Source organism: Xiphophorus couchianus, chromosome 7 (assembly GCF_001444195.1).
Source record: "Xiphophorus couchianus chromosome 7, X_couchianus-1.0, whole genome shotgun sequence".
In the NCBI taxonomy this organism is placed as follows: Eukaryota; Metazoa; Chordata; class Actinopteri; order Cyprinodontiformes; family Poeciliidae; genus Xiphophorus; species Xiphophorus couchianus.
In genome coordinates, this window is record NC_040234.1 from 2072819 (window position 1) to 2092242 (window position 19424).

General features: G+C 41.8%; 1 protein-coding gene across 3 annotated transcripts in view; it reads left to right on the forward strand.

Annotated features, from left to right (window-relative positions):
* raph1a (Ras association (RalGDS/AF-6) and pleckstrin homology domains 1a) overlaps positions 1-19424 on the forward strand; it is a 70457-nt gene that overhangs the window by 43222 nt on the left and 7811 nt on the right. For 2 of the 3 annotated variants that reach the window (XM_028023697.1, XM_028023698.1), the window contains exons 7-18: positions 199-351; positions 491-652; positions 4831-4905; positions 12404-12481; positions 14052-14126; positions 14587-14671; positions 17758-17879; positions 17955-18020; positions 18126-18269; positions 18353-18463; positions 18673-18771; positions 19177-19297. In XM_028023697.1, the coding sequence (XP_027879498.1) occupies positions 199-351; positions 491-652; positions 4831-4905; positions 12404-12481; positions 14052-14126; positions 14587-14671; positions 17758-17879; positions 17955-18020; positions 18126-18269; positions 18353-18463; positions 18673-18771; positions 19177-19297 (1291 nt within the window). The remainder of the gene's footprint in view (positions 1-198; positions 352-490; positions 653-4830; positions 4906-12403; positions 12482-14051; positions 14127-14586; positions 14672-17757; positions 17880-17954; positions 18021-18125; positions 18270-18352; positions 18464-18672; positions 18772-19176; positions 19298-19424) is intronic. The other variant, XM_028023699.1, reaches the window with a different exon arrangement.

The following is a 19424-nucleotide window of genomic DNA, read 5'->3' on the forward strand; positions in this document are numbered from 1 at the left end:
GTTTGGACCCGTAGCCATAGTAACTCTGACCTGACAGCTTTTCTGTTCCACAGGATAACAGAAGCATGTTTGTTACAAATGATTCCTAAAGCTGCCAGCTGTCGCTCACGATGTCCATAAAACATAAACCTGTTTTATATTTATAAACTGAATCTTGTTTGTCCAGACATCATATTTTCCTCTCTGTTTCTCCGTCAGGCGTCTCTCAGCATGGATGAAGCTGCACGACAGACCTCCTCCCACTCTCTTAGCTCCGCCTCCTCGTACACGTCAGCCTCGGTGAGACGGCCAGGGTCTTCTCAGCGCCAGCACCGACGCACCGGGTCAGTGGGAACGGTCAGCGAGCACGAGGTACGTAACCCCTCCGGTCAGCTCAGCTGTGGGTCAATCAGCTGGTCAATAACAGGAAGACAGTCTCATGGAAAACTAGCAGCAAATCTAACAGCAGTGCTCCTCCTCCCCTCCCACTCTCTGGTTTCGTCCTCCTCAGGTGCGGTCGTTTGTCCACTCGTCCCGCTCCTCTGTCACCTCGGCGTCCGGCATCTCTGTCAACTCTGCGTCCTCCATGGATTCACTGGACAGCGTCCTCCGCTCCGAGTCCGACGACCCGCAGCCTTCAGAGGGATCGGGTCAGGCGCATCCCAACACAGAGGTACGGACCGACACAAACCGGCAGGACCTCCTGCTGTTTGGTCCAAATCTGGGCCTGAGATCTCCTGATCCTGATGTAGCTACAGCTGACCAGAGGCAGTCACCGCTCCGTTTCAGTCCGGATTCTTTCCACGCACCGTTACTCACTTTAACCAGCAGGACTCGCTGACACCTGTCTGCAAACTGGGATTACTTCAAGCTGATTAGGAGCAGATTAGGTTCCACCGCAATAATAGCATTCATAAAAATGATTAGCTAGCCACATTAGCCTGGATGACTCACAGGATGGAGGCATGGACACCTGCTGCCCAAACAATGACAGCATCACTGTCATTCACTAAACCTTGTCTCTGATAATAAGTCGAGCTCACTGAGGGGGGCGCTATGAACAAAAATCAATATGAAAATGAAAACATTTATTGTCTCATAAATATTACAAAAGCTTTGCAGTTCTGATTCTGGGTCAAACTGATTAAAAGATTAAAATGTTGAATGCCAAAATAAAAATAAAAGACGGAGGATGGGTTTGGTCCTGAAGGTCTGAATTCATTTTCCTGATTCTCAGTTCCTCCATGAGGAGCTGGCAGCGCCACAGTGGAAGGATTACACAGCTGTGAACAGCTTGAGCGCTCTGCCACACACACACACACACACACACACACACACACACACACACACACACACACACACACACACACACACACACACACACACACGAAGGACGACACTTTATGCTAGATTTATCTAGTTGGTAACACTTTATTTGAAGTGACACTATTAATGGACTTTTAATGCAACTTTGCATTAAAAGTGTCATTATTTGCCAAATGACACTTCATGACAACAGTCATAAACATTCATGAAAACTCCTTCATGTTCATAACAATTGTTATGTCATGTTTATTACAGTGTCAGGTCAGTCTTATATACACCCATTCAAACAAAGTGTTACCATTTAGTTTAATATTTACTCTTGATTTTCTCTCAGCTCTGTACTGCTGGGAATCCATTCAATCATAAAAGCTTTAGTAGAAGAAGAGCTGCTGAAGTGACCTAAATTAAAAGCAAACAGCAGCTTCAGGTAAACCAGTAACACATTTCAACACAAAAGGCATGATCATAATCTGCTTCTAATCAAACCATATACATGTGCTACAATGGCCTAGTGAAAGTCACGGCCTAAATTTAATAAAGATTCAGTGGCAGGACTTGATAATTGACATTCAGTTTTTCTTCTTTCAGTCAAATCTGCACCTTTCAGGTTTTTTTGTTTGTGGAAAAATGTTGGACTTGTGACTATTTCTCCTTAGCAGCAAATCAGCAAATCTAAGCAAAACGTTCTGAACTAAAGTGAACCAGTCAGCTGGAAGGAGGAAATGGTAGACTAGTCCGCTGGAATAACTGGAACAAAATAAAGCTTTTTCTTCATCTTCTTAGCTTTTGGTTTCCCTGTTACATGTGAGGCTGGAAAACCTCTTTACATTTAACAGAAAATGAAACATTTCCTTACATGAAAAAGAAAGTCTGTCTAATTCTAACGAGCTTAAAAGCAGATATTTAGTCAACACAAAGCTAAACCAGCTTAGATGAGCGTTTTTCTAAATTCATTAAGCAGTCTTCATTAATTCAAAGGGAAACATTCAGTTGCTGTTTGGTTTAGGAGGCCGTCTGCTGCTGAGCATCATCTGGGTTCAGCGAGCCGGAAAGCAGCTTAGAGCCTCCGGTCATGGAGTTCAACCGGACCGCAGCTTCAGCTGCACAACCGGAGAGGGAGGACAGGGGGCAGACGGCTCAGCTGGAACAGTGAGTCCAAGAGATGAGAAAATGAACACAGGAAGGAAACACGGGAATAAATAGAGGGAGTGAAGGGGATGTGGACGAAGCAAAGAAAGAGGATCATGAACGGGAATGTTGTCCTGCCGGAGCGACATTCCCAGCTCATTGGGAACTGCTCCGTCCTCGGCGCTCTCGCTCTGATTTCCAATTAAGGCCAGCAGAAAATAACCAGAGTTTGGGACGCGCTGGATCCCAGAGAGGCTTCTGGGAATATCCCCGGAGAATGAGGCCTCTAATCAGGCGAGGCTCTCTGCCGTCACTTCCTGCTTCTGTGACAAATAAAATGAAAAGTTTTCACTATTTTATTGGGATTCTATATCATACAGCACTCAAAACATTGCATAAGTCCAGAGTGAAGGATTCATAGTTGTATTTCTTTTTTTTTTTTTGTAAAGAATATCTGAGAAGTGTAGTATGTAATTGCTTCCGGCCCCTTTCCTCTGATAGGACATACAGCAAACATAAACACACTCACCTTTAACAGGGAGGACATGCTAACTCCACGTAGCCGAGATTTGAACCATCAGCTAACATTCACCGTTCAGTCAAACTTTTCATCCTATCATTCCTTTTGAAAGAACTCCTCACTACATTTGCTCTGTTTTGAAAATAAAAGTCAACTAACAAAAATATTTCAACTTCATTGACTTCATTTCACAACAGACAGTGATTATACCGTTTATTTTCTTTTTTAGAAGAAAGATCCCATTTTATTAATTTTTAGACAATGTAATACTTAATAAAAGGGCAGTTTTCTTTCTAAAAAATAGCTTATAGTTTAGAGTTCAGTAAATTGGGGCAGTCAGATTTTTCCTGGAGGGAAAATCTGACTGTGACATCAGTGTGAGGATCTGTGTTTGACCTGAATATGAGTTTTAATCTGTGTATCAAGAGAAATCTAATACCTTCTGTTAAATGGTGTCTAGTGATTTAAGCCAAAGCAGAAGCTTAAAAAAAAAAAAAAGATAAAAGCGACTGTCTGAAAACTAAACATAAATCTCAGATGGTTAAAAGACAAATGTAGTCAGCTTATATAAGTGGACATTAACTTGGAACATTTTTAAAAAGCTGTTTCACCACTGGTTCTCTTTTGCTATTCTCACCATCATAGCATAAATAAATAACTATACATTGTGTGTCCTGTCATGAGAAAACCAGGAAGAAGTCTCCCTCAGGGCATTTCAAGTTGCAGATTCTGAAAGTGTGGATTTGAAGCTTTCTACTGATATCAAAAACACGGAGAGAAAAAAAAATCAAGGTATGACTATTTGAATGTTGGCATTCAATGAGAAAACAGGCCTAAACTTTTCAGTAGGATTGCCATATTTACCATGTTAAAACCTCCAAAACTGCTATTTAAAGCTGCAGTATGTAATTTTTAGAAAACAATATATCTTTTACATTTTTGTTAAAACTCTCACTATGCCGTGACAGTATGGTATGAGACAGCTAGTCTGTGATAAAGTCTAGATCCTCTAGATCCTGGCAGCTAGATTCTTTCTAGCTATGAAATATGACAGCAGTGCTGTCAGTCAGTCTCATGTACGCTGGTCGATATGTTAGTGGCAGAGAAACAATTTACTGTTACAGGAAAACAGTTTATCCTCCATCATCATTGGCCATCTCAACTAGCCTTAGCATTGGTGGCAGACTCTGTTGTGGTGAACCAGCTGCAGGGCAGCAGAGAGCAAAAGGGAGAAGGTGAGACTGCTTGACCCTCCTCTTTGCTCTGATTGGCTGTTTCTGACTGAATGGTGTATTTCTGCCGGTGGTTCTGGGAGCACTGGGAGAAGGCAGAGGAGCTCAATCTTTTCATAGATTACCTGTCTTATACTGTCATTGCATAATAATAATCAAGAAAAATATGTTAAAAAATATTAATACAGTGACATGCTACAGCTTTAAAGCAATGGGAAACTAATTTAAGGTCCAACTGACAGATAAGTTATATGTCGATCTGGTTCTTTTGCGCCCTCCCTCACTAATGCTGCCCTGGGTAACTGCCCCCACTGCCTCAGGCTCACCGCTAAGGATGTCAAATGGTTGGTGTTCCATTAGCTTATAATTTTTCTGACTAATAAATGTCGCGTTCCATAGAAGCGTCCCTGAGAGACAGGAAGTGGTTCTGCCCATGGGTTCTCTGATTCTGTCCGACCTAACGTTTCTGTTCCATCCTGCAGGCGAACCAGCCCTGTATTCTCTTCTTCACTGGTTTCAGTTCTCTAAGCACTCCATCGGTTCCACTGACCTCTGCTCACCACACAGCTTTCTTCTCCAAAGCGCCTCACCCAGCCAATCAGGTGGCCCCGTTCATTCACAGGAACTCTCTGTGTCTCTTTAAAGCACTCCTATCTGGACAGGGAAACCTCTCTGATTCTGAGAAACATTGCAGGAAAGCCCCCCCACCTGCTGACCAAGGTGACTCTCTTCATTCACTTCTGAACCATGCTCCTCTCCTCTCGCATGCCAGCCTCCCAACTTTTCCTCCTATTTGATTCCTGCATGATGCATTAAGAGCATGTCAACACTCCTTCTCCCCCCAGCCTGGTCCAGTGTGGTGTGTGTCTGTCCTCGGACCTGTCCATCTGTCATAGACCTCCACATTGTGTGTGTCTGTGTGATACTTCAGTTAAACCCACATAATGCAAATGTGTGTAGATCTCCTTTAAGCACAGAGTGTGTGTGCTGTGCTGATGGATTGCTTTGATTGAAATAGGCCATTTAGCTCGTCTCTATGAAGCATGAGGGTTTGATGGGAGTGGGATGGCCTGAGTTAACTGGAAGTGCATGTTTAGAGTGTTTTAATGCTCTGACAGCTCACAGAGCTGCAGAGTGTGTGAGAGATGTGATCACACGGGAGTTGTACAGATTAATCAACAGCTAGCTAGCAATCATAATCAGTATGTTGGTTTTATCCACAGTTAACAGCAGGTGCCTGCTGTGCAGCAAACGTTTTGTTGTCATTGTGTGACATTAAGTTTGACCAAACTTCTCCAGTTTGAGGTCTGTAACGATTAAAGGTGAGCAATTATCACATTGTTTATCATTTATCATTATACGTTTCCCATTATGATAAGAATTCAGATTTATCTTTATCACAATAAATTCAAATGAATGATATTAAAAAAAGACTGTTTGTAGTTTTACTATTTTCTCCATTGTTTGTTTAATGACAAAATCTGATTAAATGCAGTTACTGTCTGCAGTTTGATCATAGAAATCAATCATGTTACACATGGGGATGTTTTCCAACAGCACTATTTGTGTTAGTGGGGCAATAATTAGTGTGTCAGACAAGTTTTGTTAAAATATAATAAATAGTTATTATCACCACTGTTATTGCTATCACAATAGTACCATAAAATATATTGATAAAACTTAAAGTATCTATCACCCACCACTAGTAATGATTACCTAAATAATTTTGATTAGCTACATCCCAGAAAAATGAATTTTCTCATTACTTTTTTTCCCCATTCTATCATTGCCTTTGAACTGTATGACTTAGGTGAACCAGATCTCTAGATCTCAACAGTTTTCTGAGTTGTGACCCGCTTCTCCTGACAGACTGGGTGGAACCGGGTCAGACTGGTTCAACTCTGACCACACCTTTTCTGTAGGACTCGGATCAGGACTTTGTGATGGCCACTCCAGAACGTTCACTTTGAAGTTGGTGGCCAAACTTCAACTTCCTGTTTAATGTCTTCAGATGTATCTAAACCTGATGCCTTTACCCTGTGGTAACATCTGCTTTGTGAAGACCACCAGTGTCTCCCACAACATGATGCTCCCACTCTCATGCTTTATAGGTGGGATGGTGTTCTCAGGCTTTTTCTTCATTATTTTATCAGATCACATGACACATGACGGTCCTAAATTGTTATCTCTCTTTTTGTGGCCTTTTCAGTGATGGCTTCTTCCTCTCTGACTGACCTTTCAGCCCGTGTCAGTACAGGATCTTTAGGTTTTTTTACTTTTGTTTGGGGTTGACTTGGGGCAAACGCATTCATCTCAGGGACACAGAATTTATTTTTGTCTTGAACTCTGATAGCAATTCAGTCACAGTTTGTGTATTAACCTATCAGAAGATTACAAAGCCATGACATCATCAGCTGGCCTTTAAAATAGTAGAGAGGCGTACTGATCCTCATGTTTGTAAAGTTTAGACTTTGAAGAAAGTGGTAAAAACATTCTCTGAAATATTCTATAGTGATTCTGGTATTTAGATGATATAAATCATTTTTAATAATCCTACCTGACCGAAAACAGGAGAAGTTTTGTGTTATTAATATTGGACATTGAAAACAAACTGAAATATCTTTTTTTAGTGTATTAAAAATTTAAAAACTAAGTTCAATAGAGGCAGACAGAAGGGTTCAGTGATGGACACTCCCTCTGTGATCACACTTCTCCGTAAGGTTTGTAATAAATTTGTAACAATGATTGTTGGAAACTGAAATATGAACCAATAGCAGGTAAGTTTAAACACTGAAAGCCCTTTAAATCTGTGTGTGGCCTTGTATTTGATATATTGTAGGGACGATTTTCCTAACACAAACTATGTGTTGCGGAGATCCACTGCTCCACAAGTAGTGGTGCTGCTTTTAGCTTGGGGGTCAAGAGTTAGGGATTAGGGGTCAAGGGTTAGTGGTTAAGGGTCAGGTTCAGAGTTAATGTGTGAAGTAAGTTTAGGTGTAGAGTCTGAGCTTGGCTGGAGAAATAAATGGAAATTAGGATTGTGCATTTATCGTGCCGTTTATCATAAAAATGATTTTTAAAAATGTGATAAGAATTTTGTTTCATTATTGTTATAAGCTTCAGTTATTGATGATAAATAAAAAAAGAAAACTGATAGTGTGATCAGAAATGTTGATGTTGCAATTTTTTCTCCATGGTTCCACAGGAACATCAATAAATATCAGTAAATTTGAACGTTTGATTAAATGCGGTTACTGTGTGCAGTTTAGTGGTATACATCCCTTCTTAAAGTAAAAAGCGTTATGAAGATGCCCATTTCAAAAACAATATTTATGTTTGGTACTATTACTGCTGTGCATTGCGGGCAATGCTATACATACACCTAAAAATTAAGTAATAGTTTTTTGGGGTTTATTATCAAAATAATGCGATCAAATTCTAAGTCTTAGAATGGACTTACACACACACTATATTGCATGTGTGGGGGTGGGTGTGTGTGTGTGTGTGAACTTGCTGCTTCAGAGGTCTTGTGAACAATAAATGCAATCCTGTTACCATTTAAGCTGCTTCTGTGGAATGATCTCAGCAAATGTTGGGGATAAAAATCTAGCAAGTCTGTTTCATCACGTCATGCAGCATATGGATGTTTGGAAAATGATGTAGAAGTATGTGAAGTAGTTGGAAAAAGAACCTCAGATTTTATATGCAAGAATTAAGACGGTTTGTTTGGACAGATGCATGTGGCATCTGGAAAATGTTTCCAAGGTTAAACAGGATTGGTCGAGGTCCATGGTTCTCTGTTTGGTATCATGACTGATGACATCACACCAGGATCAGTGTGTTTCAGCTGCTGAGTTAAAATACATCAGTTGGTGAGCCTCCATTTAACTCAAATATTGGGAATTAATCAGAACCCTGTCTAATATAGTGTCATGTGGGCTTTCACTAATGGTTCACTAGTGTTAGGGTACCTTTGTCTAAATAAATGTTTCATTTTACAGAAACCAAAAAAAAAAATCTTTGAAATGGTCTGAAAGTCCGTTTCCTCTGACCGCCACCAGCAGGTGAAGTGTCCTGCTCAAGGACACAACAATTTGTCAGGATTCGAACTGACAACCCTTTGATTACAGGATGAACTCCTGCCACCGCCACCTCATCAAAGCAGCTAAAACAAATACTTTTCATCTCTTCCACATTTGGTCAGGCCGGGGTCACCAATGTGGGAGTCATTTTCCTTAGTTGACGGTTTCTCTCAGCAGCTGCATTAATCCAGTGACTTCATCAGTAATTAGGGATGAGATGTTTGACCTCAGTGCTCGGTTTATTGTTGCTTCTGTACTCTGGTCATACGCTGCAGTAACCTCATCGGTTCCTGGATCTGAGCCAGTGGCAGTAATGAAGCTTAGCAGGTAAAGTTGAAGATAATGCAGATCAGTGGAGATAATGGGACTAGCTGCTGCTTATTGTGATGCTTGTTGTTGTTCTCTGTTTGCTGCCGGACTCTCCTATCAGCAACAAGCAACGTTCTACTTTAATTTTTCTAATTCAGAGCACTTGTGATGCCAGATTAAGTTCAGATTAATCTAAGTGAATCCCCATATGGAGCTCCAAAAGTGACTGTGATCACTCAGCTGCTCTAAAGGTGAAGCTGTTGGCTACTTCACAGCCAACAGCTGTTAAGAACAGCCAGGGGGCAAAAGTTTCTTTCAGCACCGAAGTAAGTCAGCAGGCTTTGTTCTGATTGGATCAAAATTGTTCGCGATGTGATTGGATGGTCAACAGAGGAGGCAGAATGATTGGACGTCACAGAATGTGTGAGGATAATCCACTTTGGAGAAAACGGTGGTGATTTCCAAAAGCATTACATACAGATTCACACACACACACACACACCTACACACACACACAGAGCATCTGGCAGGTAGTATTCCATCAAGTTCAAAGGTTTTTCCTTTTTGAGAAAAAAATGTTTCTCAATTAACCTGATCACAAAATCTTACCAAGTAGTTTTGTCTAGTTTCTAGTGCAAATATCTTAGTTCAGTTGAAATAAGACAAAACTAACTTCTAAGTAACATTTCAGTCAGACATATGAACTTGTTTTAAGCCAATCATTTCTTAATATTGATGAAAAGTTCCACTGGCAGATTATTTCACTTATAACAAGACATTTTTTCCCATGTTATAAGTGAAATAATCTGCCAGTGAAACTAGTCCTTTTTATCAATATTAAGTAATTATTGATGTAATGCATGCTCCCATAACCATCTGAAAAGTTACTTATAGATTAGGTTTGTCTTATTTCACCTTAATTAAGATATTTACTCCAAAAACTAGACAAAAATACTTGATAAGATTTTGTGTTTTTGCAGTGAAGCAAAAAGGATGTTACTAAGCAACAGAGCTTGTTGCTCCTGTTGTATGACTAAATCATACCTGCACTGTGTTGCACCTGTTAGAGCCTAGTCCATAGCTGGCTCTGGATCTCAGTCATAGCCCAGTTCATCAAACCCAAACACATGCTTTTACTCTGATGTCGTCCTTCTAAGATCCATTTGCTTTAAATCCAGCTGTTACTGCTTTGGATCAAGCCACAGATCGCCGTCTCGCTGCGCTTTCTGCTTCCAGTAATTCTGACTCCTCTGCATCACAAGCTGAGAGCAGTTTATGTCATGAGTCAAAGTAGAGAAAAAAATCCATCATTTTGTTTCAATTTATGGTGCCAGATTAGAAGGGGGAGGGGAGGGCAGGGCTGCAATGGACCTCGAGATTGCAGGCAAATTATGAGCTTCGGGGTCGGTCTAATTCCTGCAGCCGTGATTAGGCTGACGGTGTAATTATCCGCTCTCATTAGAGAGACATCAGGGTGCTGGCGTGTGAGCGTCGGGGTGTGTGTGTAGCTCCACATTTAACATACTCTTTCTGTGTCAGTGTTACACTGCCTCTGCAGCAACTACAATCCTCTCACACACACTGCTGGCCTACTTAAGCTTCTGCAGCGTTCGGTGATTCACATCAGCCGACTCTGTTTCAGCCTCCAACAGCTGAAGAGGGGCAAATTCCTCTCGACTTCAAAGGCAGCTGAATGTTTATTGGACAGAATCTAATTTTAGCTTCATAATGTAGGTCAGCTGAATATGTGAGATGCAGCTGGAGAAAATGGAAGCTATGGCTGGCTGTGTAAACAGAAGAGCAATGACCAAGATGTGCAAAACCACATCAGCAGCCGAAATTTATTTCAAACAGGACAAATATTTAAATATATATATATATATATATATATATATATATATATATATACATATTTACAAACTAAAACATTTTGAAATAAATGTGCCGAAGTCAATAAACTGTTTTATAGATCCTGTTGAACAGTTTTGATGTGACATTGTTGAGGAAAGATGTGATTACAAGTGTAGCTCACTATCACAGCAACATGTTGACTCTAAAGTTGTTACATAAAGCAGCAGCAGCAGCACTGAAAGTAGAGCTGCACGATCTTAGGAAAACATGCGATATGGAATAACATTGAGCAACAGTTAAGAGTTAGTTTTCTATGGTTGGGATAAAAACAGTTTGGGTTTTTTTTGTGTTTTTTTCTGCATTCTATATTGGAAACAATTAAGAACTGACTCTAGCAGCAGTTTTTTCTGGTTTCTACATGATTGTAGGAGTATTTTAGTTTTTATGGAAGCTTGACGTACACCTTTTGCCACCTGATTAAAAGGATCCATACTGTTCAGTTTGTCTTCTGTTGGGCAGTAAACAAAGCATTAATGTGTGTGTGCTCGTGTGTGTTCACGTGTGTGGGTGCTTGTGTTCTTTAAGTAAGATGTTGATGAGATTGGCCGATAATCTCATCTTCCTCATCATCTGAGTTCATTCTGCCCTTTCGCTCGCTCACAGTATGGATCCTCTTAAGTGTGTGTGTGTGGGGGGGGGGGGGGGTGTTCTTGTGTTTGACACACTTTTTTCTGATACATACCAAGTTGTGGGGACCAAAAGTCCGGACCCCATAAGAAGAAGTGCTGTTTCGGGGCTAGGGGTTAGGTTTAGGACTAAAGTGTGCATTGAGCTTAGGGTTAGTGTTAGGCATGTACTGGTTAGCTTTAGGTCAAGGCTAAATGTTAGGCTCTAGAAATGAATGGAAGTCAAAGTCCCTATAAAGATACGGTGTGTGATATTGTGTACTTGTATATGCTACATATACAGCACCAGTTTCACAGTATTTATTTGTTGATGGAGGATGTTTTCCTGCTCCTCACTTTTTGTAGTTCTACTTGTCAAGCTTAGAGGTGTGATGTGAATGAAGTTTTGGTTAAGGTTAAGGTTCGGAATACACTAGTAATAGTTAGGATTAGGGAAAACTTTTGGGTTAGGCATAACCCAGACATTTTATAGAAGTACAAGGATGTGTGTTGGTGTGTGTTTTATGTGACATCAGGCAGCTGGCCACATGCTTGTCCTCTGAGCTGATTTGGACAGAGAGAGTGAGAAAACAAAGAGAAGGACAGCTGGAAGAGTTGAAGACAGGGAGGAAGAGGAGGAGGAAGATGAAGGGGCATGGCAGCTCCAGATAAACAGCTCATTGCCCCTCCCCCCACCCCGGCCAACCTTCCTTCCCTCCCGTCTCCTCCTCCGTCTCTCTTAGACAGGGAGTCGGCAAACTCCGGTGGTTTTCCATCACAGATCGGCTGGTTGCCATAGAAGCAGAGCAGGATCTGGAGGTGTTGCTGTCCGGCGGAGGTCCACACGCTGTCACTTCGGATAATCCTCGTTCAGCAGGATTGCGGTGAAGCCGCTGTTTTAATCCAATCTCAATCCCGTGCAAACTCGGAGAAGACGGTGAAGATGGTGATTGTGAATAGGGGCAGAAGGAGAAGAACGGGTAGTGAGGCGTTTGGGATGCTTCCTTACAGTTGGGTCTTCCTGGCCAGTGCGCGTGTGTTCTGAGACTAACCTGTAAAGGATTTCCCTCCACCGGGTTGGGGAGGCTGGGCGCATGCTGACATCCCTGTAGGACGAAGCGTAGTCACTCAGCTGGCTGTCAAAGTCAAAGAGCAACTCGATCAACGACCTCACCCGGTTTTCATTTGATGTGACATAGAAACAAGAGAATTTATTACAATGAGCTCCTGTTGGAGGAACCAGGTAGGAGAGCAGGTCTTCCAGCAGTTTGTTTGTATTTTCTCAACTGTGATCTGTGTGTGTGTGTGTAGGAGGAGCAGGCTGCCAAGCTAAAGGCGGAGAATATCCGGGTGGCTTTGGAGAAGATCAAGGAGGCACAGGTGAAGAAGGTGAGTCAGCTCCACACACACACACACACATACACACAATAGAATATAAATAGAATATTTATATTCTATTGGTGTGTGCATGTGTTGGGAGGAGTGGGTTTCTGGGTCGGGTTAGTGTTACTGTACTTTTTAAAGCTCCAGTCATAACAGCTGGAGTCAACACACACACACACACACACACACACACACACACACACACACACACGCACACACACACACCCTACTCAACATAATGAACACTGCAAGTAAAATCCCAGAGACTGGATTAACAACCTGGATTTACTAAACACTCACAGAGGGACTCCAGCCTCCTCAGTGTGTGTGTGCACATGTATGTGTGTTAGTGTTTTGGGAATAAATCATGTGTTGCATTGATTCTGCTCAGAACTCTCAGAGATGAAAGTGATCATGTTGGACAGTTTCTCCAGGTTTTCTTTAGGCTCACAACTTAAAACAAGATTTGATGCAATGTTTCTGTTTTCAGCTACTGGACCGGGATGAAGCCAGAGTTTGTGTTTCACTTCCAGTCTTATGTTTGAAGCCTCACTGTGTTTCGTCCCAACATTGTCATTGTGGTCAAAAAGCTCAGTCATTTCCAGTCCTGTCTGACCGTGTCCAGAAAGTGTTTGGCTTGTCCCTGCTGATGTTGAACTCCCTGATGTCCCAGAATCCTCCAGGTTCCAGCAGGCTTTAATAATTGTGGTTAATGTTTTTTGCATGAACTTCCTGACTGCCTTTTATCTGAGGAGACACAAAATCACAACTGGTTTTAGAATCGATAAGTCAGGCTGACATTAATCCTGTGGAGTCTTGAGATGTCGTGTTGTGAATTGGTGCCATGTAATTAAACTCACGGTGAGGTTCAGACTTTTGGACAAGAAGGACAGGAAAGACGCCATGGCTGTCCATTAGGAACATCGGGGACAGACTTCAGGAAGGACAGCAGATGAACAGCATGTCCTCTGGTCCTTCTGGTTTAAGTTATATTTGATATTTACAACATTTTAGAACAACTGGATAATTATTTGACTGTGCTATAAAATGGCGCCATGTGCCTAGAAAATACATAATACTTTAAATTTGAGACATTTGAGGAAGCTTTCCAGATCTGGACTTGTGGTCCAACTGGGATCAACTCTAACCTCCGAATCAGGAATGGGTCTCCATCAGGATCAACGCTGGAAGTACTGCCTCTGTTTAGCTGTGTTAGCTAACTAGAGGTTGACTGAATCCTCCTCCAGTCGGATGAGGAGTCTGCAGCAGAGTCTGCAGTCTTCCACTCATGCATGTGATTCAGTAAAGGGCAATGCTGCAGAATAAGAGGACTGGGCTTGGTGAAATGGACCTCCTTCAGCTCAACTTGTTTCTTTTTCTCTGTCACATTTTGGCTCAAACAATCAAAGTAAAGCAAAGATTTGTTGGAATCATGTTGAAAGCTGCTCCCTCTTCTTGTTTTGTGATATGAAGCTGATCTCAGTCAGAGCTCTGAGAGCTGATTGGGCGACGCGTTGCTCCTCTGATGTGCGGGAACATGACGGCTGACCTCCTCTGCTCCCTGTCTTCTTCACAGCTGGTGATCCGTGTTCATCTGTCAGATGAGAGCTCAAAGACCATGATGGTGGACGAGAGACAGACAGTCCGACAGGTACACCTTCTGCTCCTGCACCAATAGAACCACCACAGATACTGGTGGTTTTTTGTTTGTTTTTTTAATTTATAAAGTTTGAGATCAGGAATAGCTGTTTTTAGTGGGGGGGAAATGTTTTTCTTTTGTGGGAACATGGAGCTTTTTGTCCAAGGTTCATCCTTCCAGATATCATATTGACATAATCCTCATCTCCATCTATGAAAAGCTTTTCTGCAAAAGTCTTACACTCGTGTATCTAAAAAGTAAATTGACCTTAAATATTTTGATCCCAGGTCTACTGATGGGACTATTTCTTTCTTTTTTTGCATTTTATGTTTTTTGTTTTTTATTTTCTCACAGTCATTCGGTGTCTTTATCAGTACCAGTCCCAGGCCTAATCTGAAGCCATAGTTGTTTTGAGGTCAGTCCAGGACGTGTGGCAGTACGGCTGGACCTGACTGTGTCTCCTGTGCTTCAGGTTCTGGACAGTCTGCTGGATAAATCTCACTGTGGTTACAGTCCAGACTGGTCCCTGGTGGAAACCATCACAGAGCTGCAGATGGGTGAGTGCTCACCTCCACACAGCCTCACCATGTGAAGCACAGATATAGTCAGACTGAATGTTCACACAGGTGAGTTTGATCCAGTTGCTACAGACAAAAACTGGGACACTGCAGTACCATCGAATTTATAGTATTTACAAATATTTATTATTAAAAGCTTTTGTGTACACAGAATGAAGGCACGGTAGTTCATCTTTTTAAATTGTGTAAGTGGTTTCATTGAGCCAGTGACACTTTCAGTCTCCATCATGATGTAAATGCAGCTGAGGTAAAAGCTCCAGCAGTGATTCACACTGTTAAGACACAGAGTATGAGCTATGCTAAAGGGCTGAGATGTGTGTCTGTGGCACACGCTGTATTACAAGCGCTAGCTTAGCATTGATTGTGTTAGTGTAGGTCTGATGCAGCCATGTGTGTAATCTAACCTACATCCTGGTCCTCCTGCTGAACGCCAGCGTCCAGGAGGTGGAAGAGCATGAAGGCTAAAAGCCACAGTTCTGCATCAGCGGAGCTTAAACCTGCAGTGAAGGGAATCAGTTGGATCTGGAGTTGAAGAATTGGGGGCTTTTGGATCCCTGGCATTAAACTGGTTTCCTGTTAGATCATGACCTTTGAACTGTAATAATTTCCCCTGCAGGAAATAAGAGCAGCAGTTCTCTTCTTTTTAACTGTGCATGATAACATTAAATTATATATTTTAGGTTTCAGTGTTGTCTTTGCAAAGCCAGAAAAAGCTGAGAATATAAAACAATAAATCAGCAGATATGCTTCATGTAGCTCTGGGTCAAATTCCTCATTTCCAATTTGTTTTGCCCAATAAAATTCAATTTCATACATTTTGTATCTGCAAATCACTGTCAGTTGTTTTCTGTAGAATTTTCATAAATTATGGACATAAAATCTCATCATTAGTAATGATGTTATGATGTTAGATATTATTTTTTGGAGTCTTTTCTTTTGGCAGATTATTAGTACACTGTAGAAAATGACTTTAAGTCCTCTGTTTGGTTTGAAACATTCCCCAGGTGGATAGAAAGTGACTCATGGTCAGTGTGAAGTGTCCTTGTTTTTGTCCAGGACTGGAACTAAACAACCAGAACCTGGACAGGCTTGGTGGTAAAACAACCAGCACCGTTTCAAGCTTCTCATGTTATCTGCCTTCAGATTCATGACTGTCCAGCCTTGGTCTTTAAGGATTCTGGCTCTCATTGATTTGTTTTTGGTTTATATCAGAAATAAGTGTTTTTCTGTTGGTTCTAAAATCCTAATATGTCAATCGTTTTTATTGGATTGTTTAGGGCTTAAAGCTTGAATCAAATCATGATGTGTTGGATGTGGGATTCACAAAAAATATGATTATATTACAGAAGTTATTTCTTTTCAGCATTGTTGCCTTTCAAACACTTTGGTCCTAAATTAACACTTTAGAATGAAACACTTTAAAGCGTTGGTTTGTTCCTAGCAGCCTATGTAGTTCCAGTTTGGTACATTTCTCAAAAAACACAAATGTTTCTATTTTTTACTTTTACCTTATTCTGCTGTGAATGAAGTAACAGGATATGGCCCTGAACAGATAAGAACCATATGTGTAAAAATAAATAAACATACCTTTGCTGACTAATGGATTCAGGTCGTGGATTAGCATTAGCATCATTAGTTCAGTCAGCAGCAGAAGCTTTGGTGAAGCCATGAAGCCGTTACCTTCTTTTATAAATCTGATGAGGGATTGTTGCGATGTTATTAAGTCTCTTTAAAGGTGTTTTGAACTTTGGTCTCATGTCTGCTGCTGTGGACTTTGTGGCTTTGGCCTGGTTTGACTTGTTAGAGATGTGCTGTCTAAAAACTGTGGCTAGCTAGGTTAGCATTGGTGATGTGAGTTATTCAGATCAACATGGAGCAAACTACATACTTTGTTCCTGTTGATCAATGCTGACATAAAGCTTTCATTTGACCCAGTTTTGTAGTTTTTGTTTTTGGTGTTAGTTCCCTCCATAAACATGTGTGAAGGTCAAGAAAGATGAATCGGGAAATCAGCTGATTTCGGTCACCTGCTGATTTATGGTTGCTTCTCTTCACGGGAAATTTGAAAATATGACCAGGTAATTATGCGTTATTGGAAGACATTATTAGCAATACCTAAACACCAACTATAAAGTCTTAAAAAGACAAACATAAAAATTCATTAACTTAAAATACTGCACAGTGTTGCAGTAGGTAGCACTGTTGCCTTGCAGCAAGAAGGTCCTGGGTACGATTCCCGGCCCAGGATCTTTCTGCATGTTCTCCCTGTGCATGCATGGGTTCTCTCCGGGTACTCCGGCTTCCCCCCCAGTCCAAAACATGATTGTCAGGTTAATTGGTTTCTCTAAATTTTCTCTAGGTGAGTGTGTGTGTATGGTTGTTTGTCTGTCTCTGTGTTTCCCTGCGACAGACTGTCCACCTGTCCAGGGTGAACCCCGCCTCTCGCCCGGAACGTTAGCTGGAGATAGACCAGCAGCCCTCCTGACCCCACTAGGGACTAGGGTGTTGATTGATGGATGGAGGGACGGACGGAAATACTTTTTTTTCCACTTCTGTTGTTTCATCCTAATTAAAGTGTCCAGACTGTTTTGATCCTTTATCCGTAACTTGTCACATTGTTTGCTGAAGTTGTTAGTGTGTAGAGCAGTAAAGACAGGAAGTGGTTACGGAGTTCTGGTGAATAAAAAGACACCTGACCTCAGTCTGCCTGTGTGTGAACAAGTTGACCATACAGTGTAGCCATTGTGCTTTAACCCGTCTTTGCTATCACTGTTACTGGTGAATGAAAAAACCCTGTAATCAATAAATAAACAATGCTTAGCCTGGGGAATAAAAGCGAACAGATCACATCACCAGTTTGGCAGTATTTTGGATATTTCAAACAAAAAACTAATCATTAATTATCAATACAGACTGATGTGAAATGCTTACATCATGATAGGGTTTTTAAATCCTATTGCGTGTCTATTTGATGCTAATCTTGTAATCTTGTGCAAATTAGAAAAAAAAAATTTAATAATCTGTTTTTCTGATTTTCATGACTTGATGCATGTCCCTGAATGCAGAACGGATCTTCGAGGATCACGAGAACCTGGTGGAGAACCTGCTGAACTGGACTAGAGACAGCCAGAACCGCCTCATGTTCACCGAGCGCATCGAGAAGTACGCCCTGTTCAAAAACCCACAGGTAAGCAGAACACACACATCTGCCCACATCTGGAAACCTGATCCTCTTTTCTCACATGTTTCCCGTCTGATGCAGAACTACTTACTGGGGCGGAAGGAGACGTGTGAGATGGCAGAGAGGAACAAAGAAGCTCTGCTAGAGGTGGGTTAGTTCAGCTTTCTTCAGATACACTCCCATGTTTTCTCACCTGCAAATCTTTAGACAGAAACATTAGACTGACAGGAAAAATTTCGATTTGCATCCCAGGAGTGTTTCGGAGGCAGTTCGGTGTCTGTCCCTGAGATGGAGGGAGTCCTGTGGCTGAAAGAGGACGGCAAAAAGTCATGGAAGAAACGCTACTTCCTGCTCAGAGCGTCTGGGATCTACTACGTCCCAAAGGGCAAGGCCAAGGTGTGTGACGGATGGAGGCCGGGTGGAGGGACCATCTGTGTGTGTGTAGTAAAGCTGAAGCTCTCTGTTTGGCCCGTTTTCAGACGTCCAGGGACCTGGTGTGTTTCCTCCAGCTGGATCACGTCAATGTTTACCTGGGTCATGACTACAAGAGCAAGTACAAGGCTCCCACTGACTTCTGCATGGTGCTGAAGGTAAAACATTCAAGTGATGGTCTACAGCTGCCACCTACTGGTCAAAAACGGTCTTTACACTCCAAAGTTAAAGTAGTAATACAGACCTGTTTAATGAATTGTATTATTATTTAAATTTATATTAGCAGCTTTACAACTAAGTGAACCACATTTAATTACACACAGATGGGCGTTTGAAATTGTATGTGTGTGTGTGTGTGTGTGTTTAGCACCCCCAGATCCAGAAGAAGTCTCAGTATATAAAGTACCTGTGCTGTGATGACATCAGAACTCTCCAACAATGGATCAACAGTATTCGCATTGCAAAGGTACTGATTAGATTACAGATGTAACACCTATGTGCTGCGTCTCTAAGCTAGATTACAGACTGGAGACGACAGTCACCTGGGAAGCCATCCACCTATTACCTAGCAACAAGTTGACCTTATAGCTATATTATATGCGGTAACTCTGTTTTTACTGGGCCCAGTTCACTTGGTCAGATCTTTCCACTTCCTTCTTTCACATCCATTCAATTCTGGAATGGCTGAAAACAAAAAGAATCAAGCAGCTGCAACGGCCTAGTCAAAGTCCACATCTCAGCAGGGCTGAAAAGCTTAATAGGACTCTGTAGAAGAAACATCCACAAGCCTCAGTGAGCTGAAGCAGCGTTGGACAGGAGAGTGAGGTGGCTCTAAGCTGTACATGTGTGTTTGCGTGTGTGTGTTTGTCAGTACGGGAAGCAGCTGTACATCAACTTCCAGGAGGCCATGAGGAGGACAGAGGCCGCCTACGATTGGTCTTCCCTCTCTTCTTCTTCCATCAAGTCCGGCTCCAGCTCTTCCAGCCTCCCAGGTCTGTCTCAAATCTTTCAGTCTCAAACTCCAGTCCTCAGCGTCGCTGTCCTGCTACTTCAGGTGTCTGTGTGCTTCAGCACACCTGGCTCCAGTGTTAGCTTGTTAGCAGAGCTCTGAAGAGCCTG